This window comes from Sphaeramia orbicularis, chromosome 8 (genome assembly GCF_902148855.1).
Source record: "Sphaeramia orbicularis chromosome 8, fSphaOr1.1, whole genome shotgun sequence".
Classification (NCBI taxonomy): Eukaryota; Metazoa; Chordata; class Actinopteri; order Kurtiformes; family Apogonidae; genus Sphaeramia; species Sphaeramia orbicularis.
Genome location: NC_043964.1, coordinates 44,735,483 through 44,758,657, shown reverse-complemented (window position 1 = coordinate 44,758,657; position 23,175 = coordinate 44,735,483). Strand labels below are relative to the sequence as shown.

Below are 23,175 nucleotides of genomic sequence, written 5' to 3'. Positions count from 1 at the left end.
CCAAAAATAAATAAATAAATAAATCATTAGTATTTGTTTGTGCTGTGTAAACACGCATTTGTTTGAGCCTGTTTCGTGTTGGGACGGAGGTCAGTAATTTCTTGGCGTTAACTATTAACAAAGCCATGATTACAGGCTGTACTGTAGCTTTTATTTCGAAAAATAGGCTCAGGTTTCCTTCAAAAATCCCATGTTAAATTATACGTTTGGCTCACGACTAGGTCCTACTGTCAGCTTACAAACTGATTTAGTTAACGTCAAGCATGCAGCTCCCAAAAGACTTCATTACCACCTTGACGCATGTGACGCATGTACCAAGCTAGCATATTAGATCTTCAAGTCACCATTTTGATAAAACAAGTCTCAGTAATACACGTTCTTGAGTCACTCGTAACTTAATAAGAAACCTCAAAAGAAATTTACTATCTCATAATTACCGGATGAAAAGTCATAATCATAAAATGTCTGTTTTCAAATGCTTTCAGTGAAAAAACTGTAATGGAAACATTGCCTTTGTTCAGTTTTTCCTGCATCATAGTGTTCAAACAGTATCTGCAGGTTTGAGGAAGCCAAAAATTTGACTTTTTAAGACAGATCTTAAATGCACAAATAACAGGCCTCAGATTTTTTCTTGAACCAGTCTTAACCATGTTTTAATCCAGCTGTTTACATTTCCATTTTTCAATGATTGTTTCTGCTAGTGATGTTCAAGCTGTTAAAGCTCATACCTGATCCCTTCACTCAAAAATGATTGTTGGTGGCTCCACTCATTCCCATCTCTATTTTGGTAAACTTCTCAACACAAAGCGCAAATTTGACTATCTTTAAAAGCAAATATAGACTCACCATTAATTGTATTAAGGAATTTGTAAGACCTTTGAGTGCCAGATTTAAGGATTATACATTTTAAGAATTAAGGACTTAAGTCTTAAAAAGGACTATCTTAATGATCTTGCAAACACCATGATTTTAGTCATAATAAGCACTACACATTTACTAAATATCAAGTGTACATATCAGATCCTGCAGTTATGTTTAACATTAAAATATGCATTTTCACTCAAGATATTTTATCCTACAGTCAGTCAGTATGGTTATTCCTATTCCAAAGCAAGGAGGAAATTAAACTTATCATTTTGGTAATATGACGTGGATATTACGTGATCCATACATATATGTGTTGAGATCAGTAATTATGGCTTGCATGTCCCATGTGCCACTTTAAGAAGCTCATTTCAACTGTTCAGGTCAAAAGTCAGATAAAAACCTGTATCCAAATAAAAATCATTTATAAATACAAACACACTTTGTTACATCAACATAAACAAATCCTACCCTATCAAAAGCAACAGTGAGCAGAAATGTGGGTGTAACATCCATTTATTTTCCAGTAATCTCCAAATGCGTTGTTTAAAACAACTAAATCACAATCAAGTTATTACAAAAAAAGCCAAAATTACAAGCAATTATGTAAATAAAAAAGCTCTTCTGGTCTATTGAATTATTACAAAAATTAGAACAAGTCTTGCAGTTCAAAACTACACAGTTTACTAGTAACACATGAGGGGAATAAACTGTCACCACACAACTCTTGATAACGACGGAAACCGAGTCAGAACTAGTAGCGAGTCATCTGTAGCGTGAGCTTTCATATTAAGTGAACAGGACTGGTAGCAGAGGTAAAAAAAAAAAAAAAAAAAAAGTCTAAAAACACAAGACCAAGCACTGACCAGACCACTGAGAACATTTCACTAAATTCAGTCACAACTCAGCTGACACTCAAACGACCCAGACAACTCCCTCTGTGCCCATGATGTGTGCTACACTTAAACCCAAAAAAGCACAAGAAGCAAACATGGAAAAGGCAAAAAGAGAGAGCACGGGCGAGCCATCAATGGATTTCTTTGGAGAAGGCTTGAGACACTGACGCAGGGTGCTTGGTGCCAATGATACACAAATGGAATGGTAACAGTCTATCTGTACTGGTAATTCATGCTGCCGTCCCCCCGGCCATAGCCCGCTGGGTTGTGATATTGAGAGTGGTTGTTGCCAAAACCCTGGTTACCACCTCCACCTCCTCCTCCCTGGGAGTTGTAGTTGGACTGGTTGTTGAAGCCTACAATGAAAACACAGAGGGTCACTTTATTGGCCAGCAGATGTATCAGAAGCACTGGCCTGAATATAGATTTGTCAGCAGTGGCAAGAAAAGTAAATACACCCTGGAGACTATTTGATTGTAAATCATGAATAATTGATCTAAAGTTGGCAAACCTTGGAAAACTCCAGCACATAATTTCTTGGGATGAGTTGCATGGTATTGGGTTACATAATTTGTTTTAATAATTAAATAAAAATTACAAATACATATTGTGTATCATCACTTGGTTAAAATATATCATCCTAATGAAATGTCATGACATTAGCTAATTTAATGCAACATAAAAATTACTATTGCATGAGTTTAACTGCAAGTTATTGACATTACATTAGTGTACACATGAGCCTAACATGCAAAAGCTCTTGTCACACATCATAGTCAGAACAATATTTAAATACACCTACAAATTACCTTTCTACCTGGCAACTGTGTTATTTTAATGTCATTCTACTGAGTTACTGTGTCTAACGTATGTTATGATGATTGTGTTTCCCTTCAAAAATGATGTGATGCAGTCAATATGCAACAAAAATCAATAATATAACATGGGCCCAATCATGTTTAGAAATTTCAAAAGTTCAGTTTGTGATATTTGGAGACACCTAGTGGTGAAGCTTCCCATTACAACCAACTGAATACCCCTCTCACCCTTCTCTGCAGCAGCCGTGGTTAGGGACATGAACTTTGTATAAACGCAACTGAACTGATCAGAGTCCAGTTGCCAACCTACAGAACCTAGACCATTTAAGATTACATTAGTTAATGTTAATTTCATTCCTTACGTACATCAACCTAGACACATAATGACCGGGATGACTGAAGATCTTAGCCTACATTAACTCTGTTTAATACTCAGGTGTGATACAGTTAAATGCAGTCACCCACCACAGCAAGTAGTACAGAGTGTCCACAAAGTCTCTTTACAGTGTAAAAAATGTATTACAAAGCAATTGATGTAGCTAATCAAATGTATTTTATGTACTCAGTGGTTATCAAAGTTTTTAATCACATTGCAATTGTGCATTTTAAGTACCCTGTTGATGAAATAGGCTCTGTTTAATAACCTCTAAAAATGGCTACTCAAGAAAAGGCACAATATGTATCATGGTTAACTGAAACAAAATCGATATGCAGACTCAGCGCAACTACAGGATTAAGTATGGAAGACATCTACTGTCACATCGTTCAATTCATGCATGGTACAAGAAATTTATGGAGACAGGGACAGTGTTGGATAAAGGGAGGAGTGGACGACCAGTCACTCAGATATCACTGCCCTGGATTTCTTCTTATGGGGCTATGTTAAAGATATCATGTATCAAACAAAGATAGGGGACATCAACTGAAGCTAAAGATCACTTATACCATTGCCACCATTGATGAGGCTATGCTACAGCCAACATGGCAAGAAATCCAGTACGGTCATAATGTGCTTCGTTCAACTACTGGTGCCCATTATAAAAGTGTATTAAATGAAACAAAAAAACTTCAGTATCTACTTTTCATTTTGTAATCTAACCCTAACCCTGATTCCCACAGATTTGTTTATTCATTTGCTTTTGTAATGAATTTGTTACATCGGAAAGAGACTTTATGAACACCCTGAAATTAGCATTTCTGCAATTAGAAATGTCAGACATTGTGTCTTTAACACACCTTCATAGTTGTAGTCTTGGTTACCTCCTGACCCCCCGGTAACCTGGCTTGGATAGGCGGTGCTGTACGAATATCCTCCTGACCCCCCCTGATTCTGGTTGAAGTTCTTCTTGCCCTGCCCATAGCCTTGGCCGTACTGGTTATACGGACCCTGCCCTGAGGGACTGCTGGACTGGTAGACCCCTGCAGATCCCCCGCTTGCACCAAGAGGACCAGAAAAGGGCGCTTTACCACCACCTTTGTGCATGGGGGGTTTCTTTTTTTGGGTTTTAGTAGCAGACGTGGCAGTGTAGGCTCCATCATTCTGGTAGTATGAACCATAGGACCCCTGAGCAGAGCTGGGCACTGTGCTGGCTGGAGGACCACCTGACGGGCTGCTCGAAGCCCCGGTTCCACCGTTTGTACCACCATTGTTGTAGTAATCTAAGGAATTGAAACATCATGGCACAATCTTAAAATAGTATGAACATTTCTAAAAATGAAGACCATATATTGACTCATTTTGTTGTACAAATGGAATCAGACCCTGCAGCAACACAGTGAAGTATGGTGATCACATTTATTTAAAAAAACAAAAGACATATAAAAACAGCCTTAGCTAGAAGTCTTCCATCCCAAACATGTATCAGCCAGTCTGTGTGCGCAAACATGAAGTCAACAGCCTCAGATCTTCGCTGCCTAATTCTGTTACAGATGGGATAGTGCAGCAATTAAACCCTGCTTAAGACCATCATGCATTAAGTTTAGTCAAGACATAACAGTGTTGCTGTTGTGACAGAAAAAGCAGATTCTAAAACTAACAAATGTGGCTATTTATAAGGGCAAAGAAAAAAAAATATAAAAAGCTTTATGATTCTGACATTAAATGAAAAACAATGGATCTCGTGTGAGTATTCTCATCTAATTGAACAGTATGGAGACAAAGATAAGCTGTCGCAGTCTTGTCCATGTCTAGAGAAAAAAGAAAAAAGGCAGTTCGTCCAGCTCCCACAGGATTTTACATCATCATGATCCAAACAAACAAAAACAAAACTCCGCCACTGGTCCAACAAAGGGAGGAAATGTACAAGAAAAAAAAGAGCCCTGCAGTTTGGGAAGGTCCGTGTGTTTTGGGTACATCCACGGCGAGCTGACAGAACAGGAGGTGACTTTTGGTTTCTACGCATGCAGAGGCAGACTGTCTCCCCAGGGTGTCACGACATGACAAGTGGAATTGGCACGACAGGACAGGGCGGAGCAGTTGATGTCACTTTAGTCCCAGGGGTGCGGACTTGGTGGTGAAGGGTGTTCGTGATGCTGCTGGAACACTACTGAGCGTTTTGTCCATTTAGTGGATTGTTAAAGATTTTCTAAGACTGGGGGAAGATCTAAGTCGCAAACTCGTGGTAGCCATAGCAGTCTGAGACAAAGTCACCTAAAGAGTGAGACAGGGCAGAGAAGGGAAAAAAAATATCAAAATTAGATTTCTTTATTTGGAGGGTTTTTTTCTGCCGTAAAAGTGGCAGTGGTCAGATTGTTTTCAAAACTTAGTTGGTTTTTAGATTTCTCTGCTCCTGTCACGCTCAGGTAGGTCAGTCCTCAGAACAGGCTGCCAGAGGGAAGAAGGGGTTCTCAAAAGAGGAGAGAGGCTCAAAAAACAGATCAATCCTGTGGCTTAAAGCAGAGAAATGTAAAATCACTCAAGTGGGAACGTCCCAACATGGCTCATATTTGCTGGATTCAAAATGAAGCCATTTTTTGTGTCGTTATAGCACGAGGGAAGTACCAGGATGTCTATACTGACCCACAGGCTAACTGCAGCCTCAAGAAAAGCACATATCAATGTAAGAGTCATAAATGACGAAATGAGTACTCACTGTATCCAGAGGTAGCACTGTTCCCATAACCATATGTTCCAAATCCACCTGGTGGGATGACACAGATTTTAAAAACTGAACGTAACATGTCAGATATATTCATAAAATCTGATATTTTTCAGAAGTACCCTCTTTCCTCAAATAAAAACTTGCAATCAAATAAAGGCTGAGTCGGTATGTATGGTCAAACTAAACAAAAAAGCATAAGTGGGAAAAACAAAGGGGAGTAAACCACCAGCAACAAAAACAGTATTTTTTTTTCTTACTACAAAAATGCCTTAAGATGAAGTAGATGTAAGTATTATAAAACAGTGCCACTCAGATCTCAAACAGTGGAAAATGAAGTGAAAAAAGTTACGGTATTAATCCTTTTGAAATGTTTTCATACGACAATCAGGCAAAACAATGTGGGTATCTTACATGACAGAAATGTGGTGATTATGTATTACATCAGGCAAAAACACTGTGGGTATCTTATATTATAGAAATGTGGTAATTATGTATTACAACAGGCCCAACTGAACTGATACAGGTTGTGTAGAGTTGGTTTTAACATTGTAATAAGAGTAACTTAAACAAGGGAAAAAAGAAGGAATTAAATCATAAGTGTAAAATAATAAACCTATTAGAGGAATTTAGAGAATAAAGGTCCATCAGCTTCTGTGGTAAAGGTAACTAAAGGTCAGTGTTTGAGAAGACTACAGCAGCACATCTGCTTTAAGTGTTATTTCACCTCCTTGGCCATAGCCTCCTCCATTATTAAAGCCCCGGCCCCTTCCTCGACCTCGTCCTCCTCTCCCTCTGCCCCTTGGTGTAGGCCCATCTCCAGCTCCAGACGCTCCCATCATGCCAAAGCCCGGGGTGTGCTGAAGAAGAAAGACCCCCGTCATTAATGTTGAATATCACATTTCTACCCCACCAAGGCCATAATTATAAGTGTTTATAGTCTGATTTTGGGCTTAAGGTAGACTACTCTTACAATAGGTGGTCCCTTTTTCTTCTTGGCAGCCTCGGCCACTGATCCTTCGGGGAAGAGTCGTTCCAAAGCAGCCAGCGCAGCGTAAGCCTTGGCCACCTTCTTATTTGATCCAGTCCCCTGGAACTTCTGACCGTCTATCTCCACTTCCATGACAAAGCGTTTGTCATGGCTGCCTCCGGTCTCAGATATGAGCTCATACTTGAGGCCACGGCGCTTCTCATTCAGCTCCATCACAGGGTTCTTACCATGTTTAGTCAAGATTGGTCCCTGTTGACGAGCAGTCTGAGAAGAAACAGACAACATCAACAAGTTGTGCATGTGATGACTGCAAAAGAAAGACATTCTTTAGAACAAGAACAGACAACTCCATGCAATCATCACTGGAGGCGTTGTGTACCTCTGCAGCATCAGCGGAGTCTGCATTGACTACTCCAGTGACAGCAGTGGGTGCTTCAGTGGGTGCTATTGTTGGTTTCAAGTCTTCCACAGTTACTTCTGCTTCCTCTGACTTTATTGGCTCAGCAGTTTTTAGTTCCACTCCTGTGGGCAGACCCATATCCTGGAGGACCTGCAAACGCCCACATTGTAGTTTACAAAAACAATTTTACATAAAATAACATCAATAGGATAAACAGAAGGGAACTACATCCAATTACATACTGCATTCTACTACATACTGTATACTCACCTTTACAGCTACATGCAGTTTGGCAGTGCGTTTGGATGGACCAGAGGCCTCAAAAGACTTGCCCTCCACTTCTACAGCCATGGTGAAGACTGGGACATGAACTGGGCCGGTCTGTGAGACCAGCTTATACTGGAGACCTGGCTTCAGCTGGTTCAACCTCATTAATGCATTCATAGCCTGAGGAGGTTCAGCTTTCTCATCTGGAGCTGAATGAAGGCATGACACAACTCAATAACTAGACGATAAATACAATTTATCTACAGCTACAGCAAATATTCATTTTAAGTCCATATATTTAATCTATATTGACCTATTCACACTGCTCTTACATCTTTTTAATTCTATAGTTAAATAATGGGCTACATATTACATGGACACACTGTATTGTCTAAGACTCTAAAATCAAAAGCTCAATGTTAAATGTCTAATAACTGAGATTATCCTATCTTTACAATTTACCAAAAACTACAGTTCTTACATTTCTTCTGTAGTTTTTTCTTCTTCTTATTGGGGCTTTTGTCATCAGTTCCCTCCTCTTCCTCAATGGGCCGTTTCATTGGTGGGGCATATGCAGTACTGGGAGGGATTTGGACTGTACCAAAGTCACACATACAATCAATAACACATTATCACACGCATATAAAAAAATACACAAGTGCTCCTAAGGTTAATACTGCAACCTTCTAAAACTTAAATGCTCGGTTGTCCTGCCTTACCTGTGTAATCTATTGGAGTTTCACTTCGTGGTTTCTTGGGCATCTTTGAAGGAAGTGGATCCATTCCAAGCACTTTGTGAAGCTGTCCGAAAGCCGACAGCCTTAAGGCATGCTGAAAATACGAGATGGTAAGTGAGTTATGTTTGATTACAACACAATAAATACATAGATACATTTGAAGCTCTCTCACTTGTGCACTCTGTGTTATGTCCTCTCTCTGCTGGAAGTCCAAGTGACCGATAGCATCTGTGGGCTCCTTCTCACATGGATCAGAGATCCCGGCACCATCTGCCACAGAAACACCTGACAGTATTGAGCACATAAACATACAAACATCCACCCCTGAGGATCACATCAGTGTGAGGTGAAGGATATACATACCTGCCATGAGAATTCCTGAAGCGAGACACTCTAGAACTCTCCGCAGAGCTTCTCCTGCCCCCATGGGCCGGTTCCCTGTGCCAATGGCTTTCTCACAAATCAGCTCCAGTGGCTGTGGAAGAGAGGGAGGAAGATGACTCGTCTTTTGACAACGCTATTTATAAGCGAGGTCACTGATAAGAGAGATTTCAGGTCACTGCGTTACAGCTCCAAATCAGTGAACACAGGCTTCACTCTTCTGAAATGGAAGCAGTGCATTTTCTGAATTTTAGCCATGTATACATGACATTACATCTATACACAACATTCTATTTTTACCACCGTCATGAAAAAATGCCTGGGTGAAATAATGACTAAAGTAAATGTATCTAATCTTGAGATAAGTCATTATTTTGAGATAGTAAGTCAATTTACAGCACCTTTTTCCCCATATCAGGGATGGAAAATGGCCTGCACATTTGCAGAAACAACACAGGAGAATTGTAAAACTGCAGAGGATGAAGTCAATCAGATTTGCTGAGAATTTACTGTTACAAAAACAACTTTTTATGTTTACCATCCCATCATTTAAAAAAAAACTGTGTGCACATTAACAGTTGTGTACACCGAGACTGTAAAAAACCCAGCCATATCTTACCCAGCCACGGAGTGGGGCCCATGTGGGGACACGGACACACAGGTCCCTTAGGATCCGGATGACGATGACACAGGAACGCAGTCCATTGGCTCTGGCCTGGGGACACATGCGGGGAGGGGGAAGGGGCACGAGGAGGACAAGACGTCTTAGTCAAAAAAAAAAAAAAAAAAAAAAAAAAGCCAAGATGTCTATGTGGAGCATAAAGCAAACATCCAAGTAAATAAATTAAAAATGAAGCCACACAGACTATAACAGCTTTGCTTTGTCATTATGGAAATGCACAATTATATTGATTATAGAAAATGTTTTGGTTTTGTTGACAAATGCTACTTATTATTCAGTCATGACTGTAAGTTAAAAGCCAACATGATTGATGATAAGTATTAAAACATTTGTACATGTGGTGAAGATCATGCTTAAGAACTAACATTAGAAAGAAAATCAATAAAGCCAGCTCAAACTTTTTATCAGCTTTCATGAGAGAACCAAGTCAGCTGTATAAAAGGGTATGCTGGTGTGTGCTGTCATTGAAAGGTCAGTGACAATCAGAAAACAAATAATTACAAAGATTTTTCAAGGTGCAATATTCCTGTAGTTGTGGCACACAGAGTAACAGACACAGCCAGAGAGCGGGAGAAGTTGAGGCCACATTCTCTACAAAAAGAAGCTGCAGAGATGGAGCGTTGGTTGTTATAGTGTGAAAGCCAAAGATGACACAGGCCACAATACTATGATGAGTTATCATCAACATGATTTATAAAAAGACATTTTATATTCTAAAACTACATAATGAGACAGTGTAAAGGGCTTTAGCTTGCATATATGTGAAAATAACAACAACTTACTCACACCAACACTGACATTGTAGAAATATTGCACCTGGATACATGGTGTATTAGTCCCAGATTTGGATTTTGGTTTTTTTTGCCTAAGGCGAGTTAATTAGCTTGAATGACGGCCAGGGAGACTAATGAACTCAGAAACTAAAAAGCAGCAATGAACATCTTTAAAATGGTGCTGTGGCTCAACCTGTTAAGTGAGCAAAGCAACTCTACAACAGTGTCATGACAAAGGTTTCCTACAAAATAAACATCCAGATCATCGGGTATTACTACAAGAAATACAGTTCAAAAGAGTAAATAAAAGAAGAAACACATGGAACGCCCAAATAAAAGACAAAAGAACATACAGCATAAAAACCAAACTCAAAACTACTTCTGTTTAGAGACAAATAAAGACAAGATCCAAACCTGGAACCACTTAGCGTGGCGGAGAGACGCCAAGGCAGTTAGGCATTTCTGCCTGTCCAGAACATCCGGGGGATCGTTGACTGAAAGCGTTTCTATTGGCAGGTGGAATAAGAAGACAAGGTACAGTTTGACCAAGGGGAGTTCTGTCAGCCGGCCAGGGGGAACACAGGCAGCCTTCCCAAGCCACAGGCAGGAGGGGTAAGGGGAGGGGGACCCCTCCACTGGAGAACCACCAATTGCTCTTAACCTCCCAGTTAGTGTAGTTTTGCACGGCCCGGCACACAATATCAAAACTTAAAACCCACAGAGATGACACTATTATGAAGTGGGTTGTACAACATAACAGTAGTAAAAATCCCTAGCATAAAAATGTCTGTTTATTTAGAGATTATTTACTGTATCTAAAGGGAGGTTATCTCTCCAACTCAAACAGATGCCTTAGATTCAGCGCTTAAATGGTCTGCTTTTCTTTTCGGACATTAACAGGAGGCAGAGCCCCTCCCCTTCACCCCTATACTGGGTGCACTGCACTTTGCCCCTTCCGAGACAGAGAGCGGCCAGTTGGTCAAAGGTCCAGCGTCCCTAAAAATTGACACACTAGAAGGCTTGACAGAGAGAATCAGAATTGGAACCACAGGCAGACGTTATCAGATGCATAAAAAGTGGGTATCAAAACAAGTCCACACTGCAGCAAAACTGATGGCTTGAAAAACAAAAAACCCAAAGTGGGCATCGCTTAGCCCAGTGCTACAGATAAGGTCAAGGTTCAACACCTGCTAAAACTGAGGTCCTCATTGCAGTTGAGAATACCCAAAGAAAATGTCAACTACTTCAAAGCTTACCATGTTATTGCACAAGTAAGCACTAATAATCATGGAAAAACTTGATGAACCCTTTGTCTGTTACAACCTAACAACTTGGGTCTATCCAATGGATTTCTGGACACATACCAAGTGTCCCTTGTCATTATCTGTAACCTGAAGCCTTCTGTACTAAAGAACATCAGTGACAGTCAAGAGCCCGTTGCTGGGTCTAATAACCAAGGACAGTTTCAACGCACACTCTGCTTCTCATTTTTGCTGCAATGCAAACCGTTCATCATCAATGATAAAACACATGCAAACAAAGTGGTCTCTTTCTTTTTGTATTTTGTTAAATTCTCAGTAAGCCTTCATTTCGTTGTGAACTTGATCATAAAGGGGGGAGAGAAAGCCATGTCTTCAGCAGTCAGTGAGCTACCTGCCCTGTACTGTATATTGGGCCATCAAAAATGTACAATTACATTACATGGAACTATGAGAGTGTCTAGAGAGCTATAAACATAGCACATTTTCATTATGTGACAGTGCATTCTTGTCCCCTAGCTCCATTGAAGGCCCAATAAACAATAGCTGTCTAGCCTGGTTGCCTGGCCTCCCTGCTGGAGGCGGGGTCCCACTAAAAACAATACAGGTGCCCTGGTGTTGGAGCTTACCTCCAGCTGCAGCCCTCTCCATCTCCTCACGCACCACAGGGGAAGTCAGGTGAATGGTGAGGGTCAGAGGGAGCTCCTTGGTGTTCTTGATGACTATACTGGCCTCACGGATGTTCTGGCTCACCACGTACTTATCCTCTGTGATGAGCTGAAAAATTATGACGCAAGGACATTATTTATTTAAAAAAAAAAAAAAGCATAACCACTGCTGATTTGTTTGTGTTCCAAGTTCAGTTTTCAGCAGCAGCAAGTAACCAGGCTCAAATATAATTTTTGTTATTATACGTTTACAAGACTTTAAAACTTAAGCCTCACCTTCAGTTGTGTAACCAGGTTTTCAGACACTTTCTTTAGCAGACAGATGGTAGGCTTGTCCTTACAGAGCAGCACCAGCTCCAGATCTAGGTCCCCCTTTAGTAGTAAGCCCTTAGCTACCAGACCCACCCGCATTACACCCCGCAGGGAGCGTGTGACCTGTTCTTTATGGTCGCTTTAAAAACACATTAGATTCAACAGTTAAATATATGGCTTGTTCATCTTCATTGTAATACAATCTGCACGTATGTTATGTTTTACTAATTAAATTTTTGGGAAGACTTTAACATCTCCTACCTGTCTTTATCAGTATCTGTGTCTGAGTCCAGTTTTGAAGACCCCTTCTCCTGCTTATCCAGCCAGTCTGAGACTGCTTTGAGGGCTCGCTCCGTGTGAGATATCATGTTCTGAACATTCTCCAGTTCTTCCTGTGTAGGGTAGATGGCAGAGTGTTTCGCCATGGCATGGCGGTCATCATTCATGAAGACACGCATGGAGCGGTGGCGCATTGGGGGAGGCTTGAAGTGAAAAGAGGCGAGATTGTAAGTAAAGGAGAAACAGCAGTTTTCCAAAAGGTTCAATGTTTAAGCTGTAGTGATATCTGAAAGAGGTTTTAGACTCCAACCACCTGAATATCTATCACCTCATTCTCTCTTATGCAAAACAGGAAAGGCTCTCATTACAGCCATTATTTGTTTCGTCAGTTCAGAGCTTTTTTGTTTAGGTGATATCAACTCTGTACCACATCTACAAATTGGTATGAGTTCATCTGATTTTTTGTCGAGTCCCACTGCTATACTATTGTGTCTGGAAATAAGACTTTAATTTTAAAAAGTACGTTGTTTGTTTCATCATCTTCATTTTCCATATCGAATCATTCACAATGTCACACATATAGACCATTGTACACACATAAACTGAAAGTGAAACACAATCATATTTTGCTGAACTGTTTAATGAATAAATGTAAATATTCTGAAAGAATGACAATTTCAAAACATGTTAGCGTGATATGATGCAGACTGGTCAGTGGTCGCACTCCTGTTGAGTGTAAAGCCTCAGTCACAAAGCTTCTTACAAACAATGGGTTCGTATGAGATCAGAGTTCGTAGACATTCGTGGAGGGAACAGTAGTTTCTTACAGCCATCTTAAGAAGTCGGTACGACTGCTATTCAGATCGCAAGAGCAACTTGAGGCCTCCGGGAGAAAATGACGTGATTTTATGTTTTATGAAGACCTTACAGTTGTCACATTCTTCATAAGGGTGCCTTGGGTCCTCCCTACATCATAGCTACGACCACTTCATGAATTTACATGTCGTAAGGTGGCCTATGTGCAACTCACAGCACTCTCAAGTCGATGGTAGGAAGATCTTACGCTTTTACTTAGATGCGCTTTTATTTAGATCGATATATTAACAGTGGCCGTGTACTAAAAGTCTGGTGTCGTGCTCACTGCACTCAAGATGGCAATAATGCCCACAAGACTGAATCTTCTGCTAGAGCCCGACCGATATGGGATTTTTGGGGCCGATACGGATATCGGGGGCTAAAAAAAGCCGATATCCAATATATCGGCCGATATTGGCCGATAACCGATATATTGGCCGATATATGAAATAAGAACACTGATCTACATGGGACATAATAATCTTATATTAGATAATTGTCGACAGGTGGATTAACAGTTGCATAAATCTTTATCTCACAAATATAATTTACACAACTTTCAAATGCAAACTGTGCAATCACAAAAATATTTACAGCAAAAAATATTACTTACCACACAATCATGTTTTCACTCACAAATTTTGATGTGTCTGCCTTACGGCACTACAACTTCTTATGTGGACTAAGGACTAAACTGAGCATGTGCAGAGTGAATTAGGTGATTCCTAAGTTGTTAAGCAGTCCATCCTTGTCAGAGCGCGTGCGGGGGCGGGGGGTGGGGGGCTCCGTGATTATGTGATTGTGTGTGGGGTGGTGATAGCATCATTGTCCGAGCAGGAGTTCAAGTGAAACTAACTCGCTTTAAAGTTCCTCTTCTCCGGGCAGCACACACACACACAGGAGCAGTGAGCGACAGAATCTCCGCGCAGCAAAAAAAGTTAATATATCGGCTACATTGGCTGATGTTGATTAATTGGTGATACGCTATAATCGGCCGATTAATCGGTTGGGCTCTAACTCCTACAGCTACAAGACAAAGACAGGCAAGATCAAGCGGTTGTGGCCGCTATTTTGGTCCGACAACAGAAGCAGAAGAGGGACATTCTAAAACGCTTAACGTAACAGAATAGAACAGAATAGCCTTCAGTGTCATTGCACAGGAGTTACAATGAAATTGCGGTGGGGCCACTCTGCACCACATAATAATAAAAATACAAGAACAAATAACAGTATATGTATAAATAAATTAATAACAATGGGATAAAAAAGGATAAAGACTAAAATTTTAAAATACAGTGTGCAAGTTAAGTGCAATGTGCAAGGGTTGTGCAGAAGTTGGGTCAGACTATGTGTGTGTGTATGAGTCTGTCGGTGTTGGCAGTGTGAACAGTCCAGGGGAAGCAGCTGTTTGTCAGCCTACTGGTGCGGGCCTTGATCAATGTGTAGCGTCTGCCAGAGGGCAACAGGTTGAACAGTGGGTATGCGGGGTGTGTGGAGTCTCCTGTGATGGCCTTTATTTTCCTTAAGTAGCAGGATATGGACAGGTGTTCCAGGGTGGGCAGAGGACAGCCGATAAAAAAAGCTCAACATAGTTTAATGCCCCAGAACAGTGATCAATCATCACCAAAGTTTGTGTGGACATCACTAGTCATGTCCACTTTCATCTCTGCAAAAATCGTACCAAAACAAAAACCCCAATTTTATGGTTGCTGTCCATGTTAAGCATTTTCCTCTCAATTGGCACACATTATAGAGAAAAAGCTTAATGTAGCTCAATGTCTGAAACCCGTGGTCAATCATCACTAAATTATGTATGGACATCTCTAATCATGTCCACTTTCACCTCTCCAAAAATCAAAACAAAAACCCCACAATTATGGATGAATAATGTTTTTTATACTAAACATTTTAGAATTTCCTGAAGAAGATGCAGAGAAGACAGAGTGGGTGTGGCCAGAGAGGCAACACCTCTACAAACAGTATTGACACTTTGTGAGCCTAAGACCGACTAATTACTACCCTCCTGTTATCTTTTCCGTAAGTAACAAAATAAAGGAATAAGATAGAAGTTAGAAGAACATTGATATATGAAGTAATGCAAGTCAAATTATTAAAATTTGGCCAGCCTGTGTTTTATGTTTGGGATCATGCGCTGTCCATGGTGCTGAATCACACATTCCTGTAGATTATGCCGGAAAACACGAATCTGCACTGTTAAACATGTTAAAAAAAATAGTAGTCATAATAAGACATCATATGAAGAAATTTGAAGTAGAAGGTATAAGAATAAAGCCTCAGTCACAAATGTTACGAACGGCTACGAACACCATGCAAAGAATTTATGGACCATTTCGTACAACCTTCTAAAGGTGGCCATTAAGAATGGAGTCTTCATGGAGTGTTCGTGGATTTTGTAGCCAGGTGAGCGATCTTGTCCAAGATTTTCCACGATCACAGTACGAAACCCCCTTTCGTACGCCGCACTAACAAATGCAAGAACAATGCACGGCGTTCATGGATCAGGAGGCCTTTCCAGAACCCACAAGTTCCTGTGGTGGCCTCAAGTAGTTCACAAGAACACAATATGTTGTTATTAGGGGTCCCTTACAGCTTTCACACAAACAGACACAGACAGAGATTCGAACAGCTTTCTTAAGGTGGACGTAAGGTGTTTATAGGCGGTAGTGCATAATTTGTAAGGCATTCGTGGCATTTTTTGAGGGGGCCAAATACAAATTTTCAAGACCGAGTGAATGACTGGGCTCAGACGCACAGTGCAGAAGGGAATAAAGTGTTTTATTAACGGTAAAAATAAACTTGAAACAAATCTCCAGAGAGATAATGCACAGTCCACAGGGACGAGGATCAGGGTGACGGATGTGCGTGTCAGACGGTTAGTGTTTTTAATGTTCACGTCCCGTTATTATTCTTGTGTATATTTGTTTTATTCTTATACTTTATTCTTCAAATTTCTTCATCTGATGTCTATAGAGGGTATGCATGTTACGTCACCACTAATGGAAGTCACCGCAGTTATGCCCACTGAGTGGCAGAAAGAGGGAGATGAGTGGCAGCATTGGCTTCAATACTGTCTAAACTTAAGAATAACGTTTAATTAAAAAAAAAAAAAAAAGGGAAGACCTGTTGTGTGATTGATAGTATGAACAGGTTTGAAAAGCAGACGGATCTATCATTTTACAGGCACCAAAAGACAAAGAAAACAGAAGTAGATGGATCCACAAATCCTTGCAACCAAACCTAGATTTGTGGTTCCCATTTCAGGTAACATTAATTTATGCTGTATTTTTGGATAAAATCATACCTTAAATTACGTATTGTTTTGGCTAACGTTACTTCTTAGTAAAGCTGTGTTTACTGCTATACTCCATCATGTTGAGCAGGTTGGTTTTTGCCACTCAGTCTGACTTAGAGGGGCGTGACCCAGGGGGGATGTGACGTATGTGCATACCCTCGATTATGACTCTTAATGTCTAACATTACAGGTCAGTTTTCATGCAGTAATGTGTGATTTCAGCACCACAGACAGCGCACGATCCCAAACCCATCAAACACGCATTTTCTAAAGGCTTAATGTAAAAATAGGTTACCGTAGTTTAATGTCTGAAAACAGCATCAATCATCACCAAATTATGGTCGACGTCTCTAGTGCTAGGATAGGCTCCAGGGCCTCCGTGACCGTCTGGAGGACAAAGCGATTCAGAAAATGAATGAAATAATGAATAAACAGTACTCTATGATTAAACTATGTAAACTTTTTGTTTTGCAGAGGTGAAAGTGAACATGACTACAGATGTCCACACGAACTTTGGTGATGATTGATCACTGTTCTGGGGCATTAAACTACGTTGTGTTTTTTATTAAGCACTTGAGAATGTCCCTCTTCTTCCGCTGACGTCAGAGTGAAACAGCATAAGATCTTCCTACCATCAACTTGCAATCGCTGTGAGTTTCACATAGGGCTGACGTACATTGACCTTACAACAACATAATTCATGAAGTGGCCGTAGGTCTGACGTGGTAAGGTCTCAAGGTGCCCTTAAGAAGACCGTGACAACTGTATACGATGTTCATACGACACAAAATCACATCATTTTCTCACGGCGGCCTCAAGATGTTCTTGCATTTAATGGCAGCCATACCGACTTCATAAGACAGCCATAAGAAACTATTGCTCCCTCCACAAATGTCTATGAATGCCTGCGAACTCCAGAACTTGAACCCATTGTTCATAAGAAGCTTTGTGACTAAGGCTTTAAACAAAGATACACAATATAGGGGACTGTACGTTAAAAACACTAACCATCCGTCACTGAGTGCCTAACTAACAGTCCATCACGCATATTCTCTCCATCACCCTGTGGACTCTGCATCATCTCTCTCCAAGTTTTGTGTTGTTTCTACATGTTTATTTTTCTGTCAATAAAACACTTCCCTTCAGCACCATGCATTTGAGTCTAGTTATTCACTCCGTCTTGACAATTTGCATACGACTCCCTCTAAGAACTGCATGAATACCTATAGGAACACCTGATGGCCACCTTAAGAACGCTGTGCGAATCTCTGTCTGTACATTCGTTCATGTGAATGCCATAAGAGTCCCTAATAACGTAATGTGTTCTTGTGATCTACTTGCAATCTACCTGTGGCCACCGCAGGAACACAGGGTTCTGAAATGGCCTCCTGATCCACAAACGTCGTGCGTTGTTCTAAGGTTGTTCCTAAGGCATTCGTTAGGGCATCCTACAAAAGGGGATTCTGTAGCACATTCATTGAAATCTTGCACAAGATCATCCACCTGGCTACGAACGGTCTACAAACTCTCCATTGTTATAAGGCCGCCTTGAGAAGGTTGTACGAAATGGTCCATAAATCATTCACATGATGTTTGCAGCCATTTGTAACGTCATTTGTGACTCAGCCTATAGACAAATCACAACAGTGGCATATGGTCAAGTTACTCTGTAGGTCAGTCACTAGATTTCTTTTTAATTTCCTTCAGTTCATAAAGCCTACTCTACTTTAGTGTTTTCCAGATATTGAGTCCCTTTGTAAAGTTGAAACTCACTCGTTTGGGCCCCATTGTAACTCACATGAATATGCCCTGAGTATCTATATTGAGACGGTTACTCTGCTGAGTGAGGAGCTGAAGCAGCAGGGGCCTGAGAGGGGTTAGCACGAGCGCGAGATCCTTGACCATCAAAACAGACCAGTTCACTGGCAGTTATACAGCCTGAGTTGGGAAGATCCTTATCAAACAATTGTTTCTTTTTCAGAGGCATCTTTTCACCGGTTTTAACTCTGCATATCGACAAATTCACAGCACAGTATTACGGCCTGCGTGTACTGAGAGAGAGAGAGAGAGACAGAGAGAGAAAGAGAGAGAGAGATGTATGGGACGGAGGTATGCATGGACCGCACTACCAACCGCGTACTAATCATTTTTATTGACCACTTGTGGGGAAAACAGCAGTCCACCTTAAAGCTGGATGCCACCTGCCACAACATGCAAAACATGAGACATGCATTGTAGACTCCATGAAGGGAATTGCTCATTCTAAGGTCACAAAGACTAGGTCTACACAAACTAGGGAAAGTGGCATATGCAAATATTGTAAATAATATTACAACTATTACAAATATTACAAACTTGTTTATCAAGAAAAGGGGACAGACTAGTGACAATTTTGAATGTAATGTTCCATTTGTACAATTGGATAACCCGAAGTTTTATATTTTCAACAGAACAATAGATGAGAACTACCAAATTACACCAGAACATCATCTATGAGAATGATAATCTAAGTACAAAACACAGGCATCCAAGCAGGATGTCATTAAATCTGCTTGACTCAAGATAAAACCCATCTACTTTTTTTTTTTTTTAACATTAAGACCTCTGTGCTGTGAGTTAGCCCTGGAAGATAAAGAATACATTATTTCTATTTATACAATAGAGGTCATCTCCCCCACTTTCAGCCCAAAATACAGATTTCACAATCTTCCAGCTTTTATTCAGAAGTTATTCAATTCAACAAACTTTATCAAACCTGTTTTATCAGGCAACCATTGGTTACCCTGGAAAGCACATTTATCAAGAATAAAAGGCTTAACTTAATTATATGAACAGGCCTACTCTTTGTGCCACTGGGCTGCCTCTGATTAATTAAAACACTGAATAACATGCTCTCATGTCTACGCCAGCTTGTAACACTAGTGATTACACAAGAGTATGTGTAGAGACAGCCAAAGCCAATTTGAAGGAGAGTGGTGATGTGGAAGCTGCATGTGTTCTTAAAGCCTCAGGCAGACAGCAATGACAAAACTCTGGCACCAGCCCTGTGACTTAAATTAGATCTGACACATACACATTTATTTGTCCTTTAAACGGTAACATAAAAAAAAAAGCTACAGTGCCTATCATCAAACATGGAAACCCATGACAGAGCAATTCACCATTTCAATTAAAGTTACTGTAAACTGCTATAAAAGGGTTAGAAAATTAAGGCTTTAAATCAATAAACTTATCTGCTTGATAAGATATGTCAGTATCCAACTCATTTTTACCATTGTTCTGGAGACTGCGGTGACCCCTCTATCCAGTGCACAGAAGTGTTAAAGAGAGTCCTCTTAGCAACCAGAAAGTGTTGCAGTCCGTCTGTTAGGAGAGAAATCAAAATATTTTCAATCAATTTAACAGTCATGGGTGAAAACTGGAGCCAACTCTGATCAACAAACAACAGATGGATGGTTTTAGCACAGAGAAAGTAACTTCTGTTGACATGTAAATTTGTTTAGTTCAGTATTCTTCAGTCCAAAAACACTTAAAGACTTTCTAATCTCTGTTTATCTCCTGAGTAACTAAAATGGACACCAGCTGTAGGAACATAGGAGGATTGTTGGCAGGGCAACAAGTACCTCAGGACAGAAGCATAGCGCTACTTTCACAGCAACAAATGTGGTCCATTGTGATAAATCGCACTTTAATCATATGGGTATTATTGGTGTGCACAAGACAAAGGGATGTCACGAGAACTAATACTCATGATACCATTTGATACTATGATGAAAAAAAAAGTCAATACTTATTTTTTTTAAGAAACTGAAAAACCGATGCCTGTGTAATCGCTACCATTGGTAGGCTACTACTCTTCCGGAATTGATGGTGGTACTACGCGCTGTTCTCATGATGCCATTCGATACTATGATGAAAAAAAACCCCATCAATATTTGTTTTTTTTTTTAAAGAAACTGAAAAACCGATGCCTGTGTAAGAGTTGCTACCATCGGCAGGCTACTACTCTTACGGAATTGATGGGGGTACTATGCGCCAGAAGGACACAGACAACTGGTACAGCAACTTGTGTAAGAATAACAACAGTTGCAGCAAATGCTCTGCCTCGTCTAATGGACAAAAAAGGGGCCAAAAGTCATGTGTGGAAGTATTTCACGTAGACAATTATGACGTGGTTACTGACACACATAAGCCACTGTGTAAACGCTGCCAACGCAGAATTCAAATTGTGGGAAATAGAGACTCACGCTGCCGCGGCAAACCTCCCTGCAGTGGCAGCGCGAGCCTCTGTTTCCCACAATGCACGTCGCAACAAAAAATTCCGAAGATGCCAGAGTTACTTCCAGGTTCTGAAAATAAACACATGGGTTTGTTTATGGTGGATGGCACTTCGAAATTGTTCACCGTAATGCAAGAGATTCAGGTGAGTAATCACAGAAAGACTTACAGATTCATGATACTTAGGCTATGACCGAGGTTTTACAGATTTGATGAAACATTGCTCACGAAAGTCTCCCACACCTTTAAGGAATGATGGGAAGACATTGCTCAACAGGATTTGTAAAGTGAAAATGTACATGACAGTGTATAGCCTATCTTCGGTTTTCTGTCTTTCCTGCACTTTATTTTTGTATTTGCTTCTACCAACTGAGAAATGTCCCCATTGTGGGATCAATAAAGTCTATCTTATTAGAATACAAGGGCCAGATCAAGTGGTGACACAGGAACATGTTTCTTGTTCAATAAGCCCCCTGTTGAAAACTTAATAACTTATCTCCATGTTTAACATATGTATGAATAGGTCTCAGTAAGTACTTCACAGATGAACACAAATATGTTGTGACATGGGGACATGTAGGAACTGTGACATAGGGTTTGTCACTTTGTTCAGTAGTCATAACAGAAGACTTTGCTGGAACTAAAACACTACGAATATGCTTATAAACTTTTATTTAACATACATATTACAACTGAAGTGATTATAGGCTATACACTAATAGCAGAACATATTTTACAAATATTTGATTGTAAAAATATATTCTAGTACTGGTGATATATTAGTTCCTACAGATTCACAGACTTAAAATATCACTATAGGCTACAAGCAAGAAAAAATATAATTATTAAGTTAACAGTGCATTACATATTTAGGTCTTTTTAGGTTTCCTTTTTATATTGATTATATATTTTTATTAAATATCTTTTATCTACAGTGACACTGAAATTTTGCAAACAGTTCCATAAAATAGAGTTCTTAGAGCTAAAAAAATGGTGTATTTGAGAAATGATAGGTGAAACATTAATTTTTGACACTCATGTTCACTTTGGCTTGATCTGGTCCATAAACTTATTCATACGGCCAGGCTACCTGCACAGAGGTACACTATGATTCTGTACACACTTAAAGACAACAAATGCAATCAAAAATATTTATAGATCAGACTACTGAGACAGAATACACTAGTATGGGAGCAAAGTTCACAGTTAGACAAAACATATTCTTTCCACAACCTTGACAGGCACCGATAATTTGGTTCAGGACAAATTTGTAACAGCAGCTGTGCAAAGTTAGAAGGATCTAAAGAACAAGCAGGAAAAAAGTATTGTAAAATGTACAAAAATCCTCTACAATTATCCATCTATATTACCTCAAATGATGCGCGATGCACAAAATAACCCAGTCAATATTAATTATAGGGGTTTTAATTGAAATTGTAATTAATGTTAGTCTTTTGCATCATATATTGTGAAACCACTTACAGGCCTCGGGTTTCACAATATAACACGAATAATACACGGTAAAGGCAACTAACGGGGGAACCAAACCGGGAAATAAATATCTTATAATTTCTGTTTATTTTAAAATCATAGTTGTTTAAGCGTGGCACAGAGCTAGCCATACTAGTAATTACAGTCAAATGACTACATTCCACTAATTTCGCGATTCACATATTTGCTCCAGGTAACTATGAAAACGCAACCTCAAAGTTTGTGGACACACAGACATGAGTTTCATATGGGGCATCAAAAACAGTCGCCATTTTAATTCGGTGCAGCGTCCAAACGGAGACGATTGCGGCTAACATCCCCCACAAAATCCAGAGCAACCGTTGTTCAATGGTAAACGATGTTATCCTTCTCTGTTACATCGCATGCACCAACAAATACCCGGTGAAAACTGCAAACCCATACAAAGCCGCAAAGAAATGGCATCCACATAATTTGGATTTAAGCAGTGTGTTGCAGACAGCGAGACAGCAAAATGGTCGAGGAAAAGGGAGTAAGACCCATTGAATGCTCAGCCACAGTTAGCCATTAGTGGGTTAGCTTAGCTAACAATGCTAAATGAGCCAATTTCTAGTGCGCAAATAACCAAGACAGACCACACTAACCGATGACATTAACTTTGACTGGATTCAATTTCCTATTAACAATTATTATACAGGTCACAGTCAAATCCGTTTTTTTGTTGTTCTTTTCTTTTTCTTTTTACTTACCGCGGCGTCGTTGCTGATAATGGACGATACTGCACGTTAGCTCCCGGTGTCGAGCCTTGCCTAACGGCGTCTGGATGGCGACGCC

General features: G+C 40.1%; 1 protein-coding gene across 4 annotated transcripts; it reads right to left on the bottom strand.

Annotated features, from left to right (window-relative positions):
- Nucleotides 1-1,272: 1,272 nt before the first annotated feature.
- On the bottom strand, nt 1,273-23,175 carry ilf3b (interleukin enhancer binding factor 3b). Of its 4 annotated transcripts, none has more exons than XM_030140224.1 (18): nt 23,091-23,175; nt 19,866-19,956; nt 12,408-12,628; nt 12,111-12,285; nt 11,796-11,943; nt 10,322-10,413; nt 9,072-9,167; nt 8,435-8,546; nt 8,244-8,356; nt 8,054-8,165; nt 7,816-7,929; nt 7,338-7,543; nt 7,047-7,217; nt 6,650-6,931; nt 6,404-6,536; nt 5,671-5,718; nt 3,815-4,237; nt 1,273-2,116 (listed from the first exon to the last, which is right to left on the bottom strand). In XM_030140224.1, the coding sequence occupies exons 2-18, from the start codon at nt 19,866-19,868 to the stop codon at nt 1,974-1,976; spliced, it is 2,592 nt and encodes an 863-aa protein (XP_029996084.1). In that variant the 5' UTR covers nt 19,869-19,956; nt 23,091-23,175; the 3' UTR covers nt 1,273-1,973. The 4 variants fall into 4 exon arrangements, with proteins under 4 accessions (XP_029996084.1, XP_029996085.1, XP_029996086.1 ...); XM_030140225.1 differs by having other exon boundaries at nt 8,244-8,341; XM_030140226.1 differs by lacking the exons at nt 1,273-2,116; nt 3,815-4,237 and adding an exon at nt 4,355-5,228.

Bases quoted from the DNA above. Each gene is read 5' to 3' on its own strand.
- ilf3b (XM_030140224.1), bottom strand. The intron at 8,547-9,071 runs GTAAGATATGGC...TCTCTTCCACAG, and splicing joins GGGCCCCACTCCGTGGCTGG to CCACTGGAGCTGATTTGTGA. The intron at 7,218-7,337 runs GTGAGTATACAG...GGGCGTTTGCAG, and splicing joins AACTGCATGTAGCTGTAAAG to GTCCTCCAGGATATGGGTCT.